The sequence below is a fragment of the Moschus berezovskii genome, chromosome 19 (assembly GCF_049115385.1).
Source record: "Moschus berezovskii isolate FMDL1 chromosome 19, NW_MosBer_1.0, whole genome shotgun sequence".
Lineage (NCBI taxonomy): Eukaryota > Metazoa > Chordata > Mammalia > Artiodactyla > Moschidae > Moschus > Moschus berezovskii.
In genome coordinates this window covers 69,399,722-69,414,053 of record NC_142478.1, presented here as the reverse complement: position 1 = coordinate 69,414,053, position 14,332 = coordinate 69,399,722, and the positions used below count along the sequence as shown (strand labels likewise).

The window sequence follows — 14,332 nt, the reverse complement described above, 5'->3', positions numbered from 1 at the left end:
TTTCTTTATGCTGGACCCGGACACGGGACAAACTGTGTGTTCCATGCCTCTCCATAGCTTTATCAACCCAACTCTGCAATAATACATTAATTCCAAAAACCCCTCTCTCATGTGGCCGGTGGTGACTCCTTTACACACCGGCTGACATGGGGCCGTTTCCAGACTTGGTGCCATAACCCAGCCACGTCCTTCACAGGAGGCCAACAAGCCAGCGCTGAAACTGTGGGTCCTTTGGGTCTGCAGGTCGCCCAGGGTCCTCACGACCACACGCTGGCTTGAGGGGGGCCGGGGCTGCACCCTTGTGCAGTGACAGGCACAAGGCCAACCCCAGCGTCATCTCCGAGCCCAGCGTTTGACGTTTGTGTACAGACAGACGAACGGAAAATCACAGGCAGCAGAACTCCAAAGCAAAAAACACACATCCTGGGCGGACCTACAATTCCCAGTTTTGCCAGAGAAAGGCTTTTCCAGAACGTCCCTGGAGGAGGGAGGCCTTGCTTGCCCCACCCTGGCGCCCGCGGGCCAGCCTGGTGGTCTGAACGCTCATTGCGCATGGATTCCACACAGCTCAAGCGGGGAACCTCCCAGGCCCGGTTTGGCAGTAGGGCTTCTATAGGCAGTGAGGTAAGCGAATCACACATTCAGAGGCTGATCCAAGGGAGCCCCGGCTGGGCTCTCGAAGGAGAAGACGCCAACCCCGGCTCTGTTCAGAAAGCCACGTTTACAGAGAGGCCCCCGGTCCCGCCAGCCCAAGGCTCTTGCCGTGAGCGAGCTCACGGGGCTCAGGGTGAGGTGAGCGGTGGTGGGTTGGCCCTGCCCATGATCAGGGCCACCCTGCCAACACCGCAGCCGGTCGGGCCGGGTGGCGATGCTGACCGCAGACTGCCCCCTGCCCTGGGGCAGCGGAAGGGCCCCCAGGTGACTGTAACAGCAGCAGAGGCCATGTTCGCCAGCTCTCTGCTTTGCAGGTTTTTGTTTTTTTTTGTTTTTTTCTCTTAAGATGACCACAAGAAGATTTACGTTATCACGTTCAGACAAGTGACCGTTTGGCGACTCTACTCCAGAGCACTGACGAGACCAGGCAGCAGCGCGCGTGACACCAGGCGACAGGGACACCGGGCCTCTGGTCGCGAGCAAAGGAGCGCGCTCTTAGGCAGAGGAACCGCAGGAGCAAAGCAAACGAAGGGGAGGGGAAAAACAAAATCTAAGGAAATACGAGCTGGAAATTCCCTATTGTTCAAAGGAAGAAGGGACCCAATGTGATCTTAAAAAACAAAAGTCCCAAATGCGAGCTCTCGGCTGAGGCAGGTTTCTGAGCATGGGGTCCAAACGGGGCCAGGGGGCTGTGCCGCACCCCCATCTGCCCAGGCAGACCCACTGTCACTCCTGGCGACTCCAGCGCGACCGACGTTCTCATCGTCCCGGAGCAAAGATGAAATCCAGGGCCTGCCGCTCGGCCGCCGCGACGTGTGGGTGCCACAGATCCACCATGAAAACCACCCGCGGGCCGTCCTCTGCCGAACCTGGGGGAGGGGAGGGCCGCGAGAGAGCAGAGAGTCAAAGCACCCTGCAGCCAGGACCCCGGCGGAGACCGAGCCACGCGGGCAGCGTTCGGGCAGCGGCCCCTCCTGCCCCCTGGCATAGAGCACAGGCTCGCCTTCTCTCTGAACAAACCCTAGGAGAGGGCCCCAGAAGGTTCGGAGCAGAGCGCAGAGCACGTTTAGGGCAGGAAAGCTACTGCGTGCGGTCCTCCCGTGGTGGACCCGCGACAACTGTCCAAGCCCACAGAACGGACAGCAGCAACAGTCAACCTTCATGTAAACTATGACGTGTCCACTGTTAACAAACATGCCATAGTCATGCAAAATGTTAATAAAGGGAAAATATATATGGGGGAAGATCACACCAAGGGGCAGACATTCTGGACTTTCTGCTCAGTTTTTCTGGAAACCAGAAACAGCTCTAAAAAGATAAAATTGAAGTATATATAAGCATACATATGAATGTATTTAAAGGCGGCCACAGAGCAGACCGGCACTCACCTTCGTGGAACGCGGTGTGCAGGAAGGAATCATCGAACAGGAGGCAGCGGCCTTCTGCCCAGCACTGGGGCTCCCCTCCCACCACCAGCTCACAGCCGCTTGGAGTTTTCAGACCTGGGGGAGAGGCGAGAGGAGAGGGTGAAGAGGGCAGGACCAGGCTGCTGGAAGTCAGGAGGGCAGACTTTGGGGGGGCACTCAACTGCCAAAGCCCCACCGTCCCCCTCCCTCACCCCTCAGGAGCCCTGATTGGAGGGGGCAGGGGGGGCAGTTTGCTAGGACAGAGCCAGGCTGTGCACCCAGATCCCCACTGTGTTCCCCAGAAAAGTTCTCTCTTCCTGTGGCTTAATCTGCTCTGGGCCAGGGATGCCTCTGATGAAAGCACCGACCGACAGAGGCTTGCACCTCACCTCGAGACTCCTGAAGCCCAGCCGTGGGACCCCTGGAGGTCGAGGGAGGTGGGATCAGACCTCCACCTGCCCGAGAGGCAAGGGCTGCTCCAGCTGAGAGGAAAGACGCTAAGACCCTCACGGTGCCCTCCCCTTTGGGGTCCACTGCAAGACCTGAGCATGGCGTGTGCACAGTCCAAGTTTCTCCAGCCTCACTCTGGGAAGCCGGAGACACCCCTAAAAAAACATCGAGCTTTGAGAGGTAATAGACTGACACCCTCAGAGAGGGAGCCTTTACGTTCAACACAAGTGTGGGGCGGGGGCTCAGGTATATAACACCGGATACGGGGTCTGGTGGAAGCTGCTGTGCATGCATGTTCACTCCCCCATCTCCAACCCAAGGGTCCGAAGGACGCTGGGCCCCTGGCACTCTGGTCACCTAGGCACCCCGTAGCCACCTAACTGATTCAGAAGCAGGTGAGTGGGCCTGACCTGGGAGGCAGTGGGCCCTGCAAGAGGCGCTGGCATGGTGGGGTTCTGTCTCCAGCGTCCCAGCCTGACAATCATAACCCTGGGCCGTCAGCCGCTCTGATTTAATGTCCCCCCGACACACAGGAAACAGCTTCCGAACAGCCCAAGGATTTCATGTACCCCCTGAACCACAAATGGATGGCTCCAGGAAGCATGGATGGAAGCAGAATTGAAACAGAGGCCGTGAGGAGGAGAGGGAAGACAGAGGACCTGGGGTCAGACAACCACCTTTACGTGCTGGGTGACCTTAAGCAAATCCCTCCACCTCTCTGAGCCGTAGCTCTTCGTCTGTAAAGAGGGGCCGTGGGCGTACTTCCAGGCTGTGTGACCCCTGTCCTTGCTACCAACCACTGAAGACTTACTGCGAGCAGGTTTGCATTAAACACACACTTTACAGACATCCCTTCACATGCTTTCCAGACGAAGCACCTGAGCCTTAGAGAAGTTCAGTGACCAGCTGGGAGTGCTGATCGGTCCTTCGGGAACTGAAGTCTGAGCCCCAGTCTCTCTGGCCCCCTGGAGCAGGCTGGTCTAACACTGGGCGGTGTGATGGAAGTGTGTGCTGACACGCCAGCAGCAGTGATGCTAAGCGGTTGTCAGCTCCCTGGCAGACGGTCGGTTTCAGCTCTCAATAGTGCATCCCACTGGATCAGCTGACACAGTCCACTCTGCCTCTGGAACCACCCTCTCCCACTACTGTGACGACAGCTGGGGGGAGGTCAGGGTTGCAAAGGGGTTCAGCCTGCCACTCACTGGCCCCGATGGAGAACCCCGCGGCCACATCCTTCCGTGTGTCCCCTCACTGCTTGGTTCGGGTGCAGAAGGCCTTTAGGAATGGGTGGTTCTCTGCAGGGACAGTCCACCCCAGGGTTTCGGAAAGGAGCCCCCCTCTCTCTGGGTAGTGTACCAGTCCCCACAGTACAGCAGAAACACAGCCTTGCTTGCGCTTCCCAGCCCCGGTTCCCTCTCCTCCGCTTCCCTCCCCTGTACCCCAGCCTCCCTGCGGCCCACCATCCCCGCCACCACCACCACCAACTGCCAGAGCCAGCCTGGCTGGCAGGAACAGTCAGCACCCCCACAGACAGAGCATCTGGGTGGCTCCTGGGGATAGACAGGCCCCCATGCTGCCTCGGCGGTCCTGTGTCCCCAGCCTCTCTGGCTTAGGGCTTGCTGCTCTGTCTCCACCGCCCACAAATGGAGACAAGAGACAGGAGGAGAAAGGGCTCTGTCCAGCGAGGCCCCACTTCAGGAGGCTGGCAGCTGGCCTGCAGGGCGGGCAAGGCAGACACGAGCTGACCCTCTTGCATCACCCATCCAGACAGCCAGGAACACCAATAATACCCACAAAGGGACGAGAGCCTGACTGGGCTTCCTGACAAGAATATGGACACGCACGTGTATTTTCCTCTACCCTTTCCTGCGGGCCGGGCACCTGCCTCCTGGCTAACATCTGCCTAGTTAGTTCCAGAGGTGGTTCCCCGGAGGTCTGTGGCAGTGGCTGGGGACACTGCAGCCTCTATATGCTGGGGGGTGATGGCTGGGCAGCATGGAGAGGAGGTAAGTGATGTCATATCTAGTGGAAGCTTGGAGCAGACTCGGCAAACTTGTGCCAACTGGAGGCGCTGGGGCTGCAGTCACACAGAGAAATGACACCCCCAGGCCCCATGAGGACAGAAGGCAGAAGGGGAGGCGGGGGTGCGTGTGCATTTCCAGGGCACAGTCCCAGAACCACAGGGGCCTCCCCACAACGGCCAGGCTAACTGGTGGAGGTATGGCCACCAGCATGTACCGGGCCCTCCCTGCCTCTGACCTCGTTCTCCGGACCCCCCAGTCAACACACAAGGTCACATGAGTCTCACACGCCCTGTTTCCTTTCTGGGTGGATACATGTAGGCAGGACAGAGAAGAGAAGGAAACAGCAAACCCAGCCCTGGCGCTCTCCCTGGCCACGGTACAGCCCACGCCGGTGGGCAAACTTCCAGCACCGCCTGCTGTCCAGGGTGACACGGATGACCCAGTTTCTCTGGTGGCAGGCGGCACTCGGGGAGGGGCATGACAGGTCATAAAGCGGCCCATGCAGACACGTATTACAAACACACGCGTGTACACAGCACCGATACACAACAGGCATTAATACCCAGGGGGCGGATCCTGGGTGTTCTTGCCACCAGACCTTCCTACTCACGCTGCCCGGAATTCTGCCTCAGATGCCCTTCCCTACGCATCGCTCTGAAGCTTTCAGAAACTTACAAGGAGAGCCTTTAAGAAGAACGGCATTGCTCCCCGTGCCCAGAGCCTCAATTCCTCAGCCTGACGGGGGGCCCCTGTGGTCTGCTCCCACTGACCGGGCCAAGCTCAGCCCACCAGCGGACTTCCCCGCCCCGGGGGATGGCTCTTCCCTCACTCCGCCCAGGTGGTCCCAGGGGTCCCGCAGGGTCAGACCCTCCTCCCCAGAGCAGCCCACCTGCAGTGTCCCGGCCCCCTGAGCTCAGAGCGTGTCTCGGTGCACCACACAGAGACTTTACTGACCACGCCCATCACTTAAGACGATCATCTCACGTCTCTGATTAACCAGAGCCCCCTTTACCTCACTGGCCTCCACCTGCCAAACACTTGACACACAGGACATACTTCTAATCATCCAAACAGCCCTCCAGGTGGGTCCCACCCCCAACTGCAGAGAGCAGAAAACAGAGGCACAGCTTCAGAGCCTACCCAAGGCCGCCTGGCAAATGGGCTAAGCCAGGATCTGAGTCCAGGTGTGTGTGCTTCCGCATTTTCTGCTGTCTCCTGGGGGCGGGACCACGTTCTATGGATTAGTTTTTCACACCGCCCAACACACCGTTTGATCATTAAGGTCCTAGCTGCCATTTATCGAATGCTGTTATGCACCAGGTACTGTGTCAAGTGCCCATGGAAGATGTTACTCTATTGAAACCTCTCAATGTTCCTGTGAGTGAGTACCATCTGCTCATCTTACAGATGTGGAGACTGAAGCCCAGAGAGATACAGTTATTGCACAAAGTCTCACAGCTGGCCACGAAGCCAGGCCACTCCCTCCAGGGCCCCGATTGTGTCCTGCTTTTACTCTTGAAATACTCAAAATGGTGTCAATTGCTTGAATCTAATTTTCCTTTTTTTGAAGCAGTAAAGCCCTCTATCCAGTCATCACAGACGGGGCATAGGAGGGCATCGGGGCCCAGGGGAGAGGGGCTCCGGCCCCGGGCGCCTGGCTCAGGGCCCCCCAGCAGCCCCAAGGTCCCCTGCGGAGCCCAGCTCTGATGCCCCTGCTCCAGCCCATCCTGGGCTCCTCCATGCGCTTGTCTTCCATCCACACCACAGCTGGGTCAGCCACACCACTAAGCTGGGCCTCTCCCAGGCTCTTCTGGTCTGGGATACTAACCTGTGGCACCGTTACCCTGGTAACCAACATGTTATCTCGACTCACCAGGGAGGAGGCATTCTAGAGAACTAATATCCCTCTTCACTGAGTAGCATTTGAGCCTGCTTTTATCGAGTACTCACTCTCAAGAACACTCCCACTCCAGTGTTCTTGCCTAGGAAATCCCACGGACAGAGTAGCCTGGCGGGCTATAGTCCATGAGGTTGCAAAGAGTTGGACACGACTTAACAACTAGCCAACAACACGCTCCAGCAGGCTCTGCTTGAACAAAGGCTTCACAACTCACACTACCAACACAGCTCTGTAAGAAATGGTCTTTTTTACCTCCGCTTTCCAAATGGGGAAACTGAGACCCAGAGAGGTGGACTGACTCACCCAAAGGAGCCCAGCCAGCTCGTGGTGGAGCCAGGACGCAAGCACAGGCAACCTGACTTCAGACCCTGTTCTCAAAACCACTGCTACACACACTGCACCTATTACCAACCTCCTTAGAGGCGGAACAAAATCAGTGTAACACCAAGCATCACCAACCTCCTTAGAGGCGGAACAAAATCAGTGTAACACCAAGCATCACCAGCCTCCTTAGAGGCGGAACAAAATCAGTGCAACACCAAGCATCACCTTGTGCTTGTGATTAGGAAGGCATTCCGGTTATCTTCCGGCCTCCTGGACATCCCGGCAAACCTCCAGAACCACCTCAATAGCCTCTGGCTCTAGAGCTACTCTGTTCCACATAGCAGCCACCGCCTGATTTTAAAATTTGTATTAAAGTAAAAATTGAACTCCTTAGTTGCACCGGCCACGTTTCAGGCCCTTGACAGTCACATGCGGCTGGCGGCTCCCGCCCGGCACAGGACAGACAGGGCCTCTGGACAGAGCCCCTGTCACAGAGTAGGTTGATACTGACCACGCCTTTCCTTTTTGACTCAATCTCCTCAGCCAACACTGCGTACTCCTGACCCATGGATTTTTGATCAGAGTGCCATGAAGCACATAGCTTCCGCGGGGCAGGACTCAGGACCGGAGGCCCCGCCCGCGCCACCTACCTAAATGGCACCGGACGCGGATGTTGGTGGGGCCATAGTGCTCCGTGATGACGGTGCCGGGGCTCAGCACGGAGAGGCACGCGTTCCCAAAAACATTGTTGCCAATACAGGTCCGAAGGCTTCCCAGCAAGCGGTACGTCCGTGGGCACTTCCTGCAGTTCCGGGGGACGCAGACCCCCTGGTTGACCAAGTAAAAGGTGACCCACTCCCCGCTGGGGGTGCTGTTCATCTTCCAGCCCTGCGGGAGGCTGCAGTTCGAGAAGGCTTTGTACAAGGTCTCGAACTCGCACAGGATGGTCTGGAAGTTGCGCTCCAGCAGCTCCACGTCGTGCTTCTGTGCCTCCCGCGAGAAGTAGGGCGCGGTGGGCAGGTCGGGCAGGAAGAAGACCTCGGGCTTCTGGATGGATGGCCGGCTGCTGAGGTAGCGGCCCTGCTCGCGGATGCCCTTGTGGATGCGGCCCATGCCAGACCACGAGTAGCGCTTGGCGTACTCCTGCAGGTTGTGGTAGAGCTTCTGGTTGAGGCCCTCGCTGTGGCTGCAGCGCACGCACTCGGCCGACTGGCAGTATACGAAGCCGTTCTGCAGCCCTGCCGCGTCGGGGCCCTGCATCAGGGCATTGACCGAGGCGTAGGCCCGGGGCTGCTCGCGGCCCACGTGGTAACAGTACCACACGAACAAGGCCAGCAGGCAGGCCACGCTGACCGCCGCCGTGGTGTCGCAGTCCCGCACCGACTGGATGCCAGCGGCGATGCAGTCCCTCAGGCCGTCCAGCGACCAGCCCCAGGCCACCAGCCACTCGAGAGACATTTTGCAGGGGGAGCTGACAGGGGTCCGGAGCGAGGTCAGCCGAGGTCAGTCCTCGGGGGTCCCCAGGGCAACCACGCCGTGCAGCCTAGCGCCAGGGGCGGGGGGCGGCCGGGGACAGCGGGGGCATGGCGGCCGCGGGTCCCGGGCTGCTGCCGAGGGTGGCATGGACCGACCTCTGCACCCGCCGCTCCAGTCCCGGCGGGAGTCCCTGTGGGCGGAGGGCGAAGGAGCGGCTTGAGGTCACCTTAGGACGTGGGGCGGGTCACCGTGCAATGATTTTTTAGGCAATCCAAACCTGGGATTAAAAAATAATAATAATAAACTGGCATCATTTTTTACACTCGGAAAAGTCCTCAACTAAAATGCAAAAAGCCCCAGATCATTTTATCAGATTCCTGTTGGACGAGGACACACTTCTCATCTGTGCATTCTTCCCCCATTTCCCAAAAGACTGGTCGTGTCTAATCTGGGTCAAGTACTATTGGATAATTACAGCAGTCCCATCTGTTTTGTGTCATCCTCAGGAGGAGCTATGATCCCCACTTTATGGATGAGGAAACTGAGGCTCAAAGAGGTCCTATAACTCTCCCCAGTTCATGCAGCAAGGGCAGGGGACACAAAGCCCATCTCACTTCAAAGCGGGATCTACTGCCGCACTCTTGCAAAGAAGGTATGTAATAAATGCTGTTTCTCCCTAAACCTCTGTAATGGAACTTCCCCGACCAGGGACTGAACCCTCACCCTCTGCCCTGGAAGCTCAGAATCTTAACCACCGGACCAGCAGGGAAGCCAAATCTCTTGTAGTTTTTATTAAAGAGAAATCTGGATTCAAATGCATCTTACAAATGGCAAAGGCACTTAAAACCTCATGTTCTCCATTTTCTCTTTCACAGCACTTCATCATTCTTGTTTATTTAATCTCTCTTGCCCTTCTGACACAGGCTGAGCTTAAATCAAGCTGGAAAAGCAAGTGGGCTCCCTGGGGTCAATCCGTGGCAGACACTGGGCATTTTCTGTCTACTTGCTTGGGAGACTACCTACTGGCCTCGCCCATGGGGTTATGAAGTGAAATGACGGACAGAATAAGAAGAGAAATAGAAACCCCTTCTGGTCTCTGTCTCCAAAACAGACAGAAGCACGTGCACGCTTAATATCCTGATAATCTAAAAGATGATCAGAGCCCAGCTGTCTCATTGCCAGTTGACACATATGCACTACTATGTATAAAATAAACAGCTGATAGGAACATACTGTATAGCAGAACCCTAACTAATGCACTTTGGTCACCTAAATGGGAGGGGAATCCAAAAGAGAGGGGATATATGTATATGTATGGCTGATTCATTTTCCTGTGCAGTAGAAGCTAACACAACATTGTAAAGCAACTCTACTTCAATAAAACTAAAAAACAAAAAAACCCAGAGAAGTTTCCCAGTTGAAACTCTTTGTCACCCTCTTGTTAATCAGATGAGAACAGCCAGGTCTGTGTTCTGCTACATGTGTAGTAACATTCCCTCATCTGGAGGAGAATAATTCAGAAATTTTTTTGGTACTACCCTCTCTCCTCTCCCCCAGGAATATGAGAAGGCAACTAACAAAAACAGGAAAGCTGCACCCTCCCCTTTCTCTGGGGACTAAATTTGGCCTCAGCGTTCTTGCAACGCAGCAGAAAGAACCCAAACTGGGCAGGTCACTCCCCTCTCTAACTCTTAGTTTGCTCATCTGTGTCGAGGGGAATGATGGGTTGAAAGTGCTTATGATCAGGTCATCATGTAGCGACTTCTGTGACATGTGGAATGAGCCAGCAAACCAAAGGTGGGCCGTCAGGGAAAGGTACCTCAGGAGTGAGAATTCCAACAGCCAAAGGTAAACTCTTGTTGCCACACACCTCAAGGGACTTTTTCTTTTGTCCCTAGACATGCAAAGCTATTAAAATGAAAGGGAACCTTAGCTTCTCCTTAACTCCCTACTTTTTATCTTCCCAGCTTAGGTTGAATCACTTGACTATGATATTTAGTAAGTCAGAAACACACATGCTGAATATTCATAGACTTTTTTTTAATGTTTCTAGGAAAGATACAAGAGTGGGGAGGTTAGAAGCTAAATTTCTGTCCTCACGCGTCCTCCATTTCCTCACAGATTCGGGAGAAAGGGAAAGGCTGGGTCCCTGAATGGAAAGAGCCCCTCCCCAACCCCACCCGATCACTGGCAGCTGTTTCCTCTTAAAGACCAGGGAAGGAAAATCCTGCACAAAGGTGTTTTGCTTGCAAGCCTTCTCCCAAACAGAACCACAGGATTCTTGAAATTCAGTGTGAAACTAACATCTGCGTGATAACAAGCTCTTTTACTAAAAGGACTTCCCCCCTCACTGAGCTGAAGCCCTAATTGGAACTTTTACACGGAGTCTCTCAGGAGGAAAGGTTTTTCTTAAAGGTTCCAAGAGTGAGATGATGATCCATTTAAGAAACACCTGTTAAGTGTTAAGTTCCCAACAGGCTCAGATCAATCACAATGCAGACGCCCGGGTACTGGGTGGATGACAGGGGCTGCTGGACAGCCACACTGCTACCCTCCCCACTCCACCCCCAGAAAGCCTCATTCTGTGCAACGCCAGCCATGAACGCTCCCTGGGCTGAGCTCGAAACAAAATGCAGCAGATGCCCCAAACCCCAGTTTCGGACCCTGCTCATGAATTCACAAACAGTGCCCAGAGCTCACAGAAGGGCTCTTCACACCTGTCCCTTACTTTTAGCCAAACTATCCTGGCAGAACCTATGCCCAGAGGTGGATTAACAAGCTCACAGCTGAAATGTGACACTTAAATTAAACCTTTACCTTTGCAGGGTGATTGGCAGTTTATCAAGCGCTGGTTTATCAAACATCTGACCCTGGCAGACCCCAGCCCTGCAGCTGGGAGGGCCGTGAATTCCACCAAGCTCCATCCCTGCCCCCCCTCCCCCAGCTCTTGCCTCAGTCATTTCCAGCTTTCTTTATACACCCGTTCCACTGCTGTCCTCCTCAGCGAGGGGGACACCTCATTGCTGTCCTCCACTTTAATGACTCCAGATCTTAAAAGTCACTCGGCTCTGGGGAATAGGGTCTCAATCTGTGGCCACTTTTGGGTGAACAAGTCACATCAAACACAACTTCGGGTACAACGAATATCTAGGAGAGAGACTCAGCTCTAACCTGGTTAGTCCAGTTACATCACCAGTTCAAGAGGCTGCCCAGTGCTAAAGAGCTTTTGCTCACTCTCAGGGTATGGTCACGCCACCCTAGAAGACCGCCAAGGAGCAGGGCAAGAAGTGTGATGCATGTAACCAGGATCCTGCCCAGGGCCAGCTCTCTGCTGCGGAGAACCCCAGATCTCTCCTCCTCACTTTCTTGGCCAGCTTTTTCAGTATCCACCCACTCAGGAGACTGGGGGAAAAGGGGAGGGCACAGGATAGGTTAAGACAGATGGTGACCACCAGGAGGGCGGGGGTTGGGGGGCGGGGGTTGGGGGGCGGATGAGGAATGGGACGATGAAGAGAGTATTGACAGGAAAAGTGGGCGATTAGGGAAGACGGCTTAAGGTGATACCTCATGGGACAGGTGAGGGAGGGTCACCACGGGAAACGGGGGAAGTGGGTGATGCACAGGGGCGGGGAGAGGAGGAGAGCAAGCACGGGAAAAGGACCGAGGACGGTCACCGAGGAGGGTGATGGGGGTGGGGGGTGTGAGCACGGCAGGCAGGGTCGCCAGGGGCCGCAGGGAGGAAGAGGAGGATGCCCCGGCCGCGAACACTGCCGAGGCGGCGGCGCTCAAGCACGTAGCGAGCGCTTGGCGGCGGGGGACCCCTCCGCGAGGCCAGGATACGGGGCGCTGAGCATCCTCGGAAGCCGCACCGCCGGGCGTGGGGACCGCGGGCCTGCAGCCGCCCGGCCCCCGCCGCCTCCTCCCCGTCTCGCAGGGATCGGCCCGGCCGCGCCGCCCTCCAGCCCCGCAGCCCCGGGAGACCCCCGCTTACCTGTGCCCGGGCGCGCGGGGCGGAGGGGGCGGCCGCTGGGGCCGGGGCGACGCCGCCGCCCGAGGGCGCGGACGCCTGGACGCCCCCTGCCCGCGCCGCGGAGCCGCCGGAGCCGGAGCCGGAGCCGAGCCGGAGCCGAGCCGGTCCCCCCGCCGGTGCCGGCGCCGCGCTGCGCTCCGCGGGGACCACAACTCCCACAATGCCGCGCGCGGCCGGGCGGCGCGGGGAAGGGGCGCGGGCGGGGCGGGCGCGCGGCGGCCTGCGGGGCGGGGCCGAGACCCCTGGCGCCCGCGGCGCCCCCCAGGGGCGCGGGGTCGCCCGGGGCCCCGACCGCGACGCCAGCCTCGCGTGGCTCGGCGGGCGCGGCCGCGGCCCGGAGCGGGGAGACGCACTGCCCAGCCGGCCCCAGGGCGCGCGCAGGCGGGGCGGCCGGGCGGCAATTCCCCGCTCCCGGTTCTCCCTGGTGCCCCTGTGCGTTCTCCTTCCCTTGGCCTCTCTCTCTCCCCGCTCTGCTTCTCTCCCTCCTACATTTGCCCCCTCCTCTCTCCCAGCTCCCCTCCCTCACCTCCTCATGCCCCTGACACGACACCCTTCTTTCCTTGACGTATTGATTCATCATATACTTATAAGGCCTCTTAGGCCCTTGGACTGAAACCGCAAATCAGACAAGATCCTTAGTTATCATGGAACGTTCACTCGTTCGATAATTACTGGGCAACCTCTCTGGAGAATGGCATCCCACTCCAGTATTCTTGCCTGGAGAATCCCATGGACAGAGGAGCCTGGCGGGCTACAATCGCCTGGGATCGCAAGAGTCTGGACACGACTTAGCGACTGAAGCACCACCACCACCACCCTCTCTGGGGCTGACCCTGCTGCTGTCCAGGGAGCTCCGACAGGGCCCCTGCCTATAGAGAGAAACCATCTAACCAGGAGAAGGGGGATGCCCAAGTGATCACAGGGGAAGTGAAAGTCGCTCAGTCGTGTCTGACTCTTTGTGACCCCGTGGACTACACAGTGCATGGAATTCTCCAGGTCAGAATACTGGAGTGGGTAGCCGTTCCCTTCTCCAGGGGATCTTCCCAACCCAGGGATTGAACCCAGGTCTCCCACATTGCAGGTGGATTCTTTACCAGCTGAGCCACCAAGTAATCACATGTACAAACTCACAATCACCTACCAGGCTGAGTGGTACCAGGACAAAGGACAGGATAGGATGAGGGTGCTTAAGAGCAGGGCGGAATGCGGGGGTGGAGGCCCCAGGGTCGCCTGAGCAAGGGGGTGTTTGACAGAAGACCTGTGCCAGACAAATAAGCCTACAGGGGCCACAGGTCAGGTCATTTGATGGGCACCAGGGAAACTGTGCACAGGTGGGTTGTGGGAACACTGAATGGGACTGCCAGCCCACAGGCCATCCATTCTGTTCCAGAATCTACTTGTAGCTGTCCCAGAACCCACCTCTCACCTCACCACCACCCCAGAATCCCCCTCTCCCTGTCCCAGAATCCACCTCTCCCTGTCCCAGAATCTACCTCTCCCTGTCCCAGAATCCACCTTGGTCATTTCTAGAACCCACCTCTACCGATTTCCAGAATCTTCACCCCTTTCATGTCCCAGAATCCATCTCACCTTTGTCCAGGAACCTACCTCTACTGTGTCCCAGAATCCACTTCTCTCAATAACCACCTCTAACCATCTCTATTAGAGCCCCAAATCCACATCTGTTGTGGCCCAGAATTTACCTCTGCCATATCTTAAAATCCACTTCATCCCTGTCGCTTCCCCAAAGGAGGAAGAACTTTTTTTCCACCTCTTTTATTCTACTAAAATAAACCAAGATGCACACATTGGGAAACCATAAAATGCATCCAGATTTGCTCCAAGTGTGGGTAATCGACATGGGTATCAGATTTAGAAACATTAAACATGTTGTATCTTTTCACTGCCAGAATCGCAATGGTTGAGCCTGGGTAGGGTGGAGAAGATGGGAGGGTATTTGGTGCCTCTCACATTCAGAAAGTTGCTCAAATTTAGGCTTCTCCAAATACACACATATTCAGTCACTGCATCACCCTGACAAGGATGAAAAAGAAAACTATTTCTTCAT

The 14,332-nt window shown here is 56.6% G+C and overlaps 1 protein-coding gene across 1 annotated transcript; it reads right to left on the bottom strand.

Annotated features, from left to right (window-relative positions):
- On the bottom strand, window positions 1–12,405 carry ASPHD2 (aspartate beta-hydroxylase domain containing 2). The gene is made up of 4 exons (XM_055404745.2): window positions 12,226–12,405; window positions 7,409–8,511; window positions 2,043–2,156; window positions 1–1,523 (listed from the first exon to the last, which is right to left on the bottom strand). The coding sequence occupies exons 2-4, from the start codon at window positions 8,214–8,216 to the stop codon at window positions 1,414–1,416; spliced, it is 1,032 nt and encodes a 343-aa protein (XP_055260720.1). The 5' UTR covers window positions 8,217–8,511; window positions 12,226–12,405; the 3' UTR covers window positions 1–1,413.
- Window positions 12,406–14,332: the final 1,927 nt, after the last annotated feature.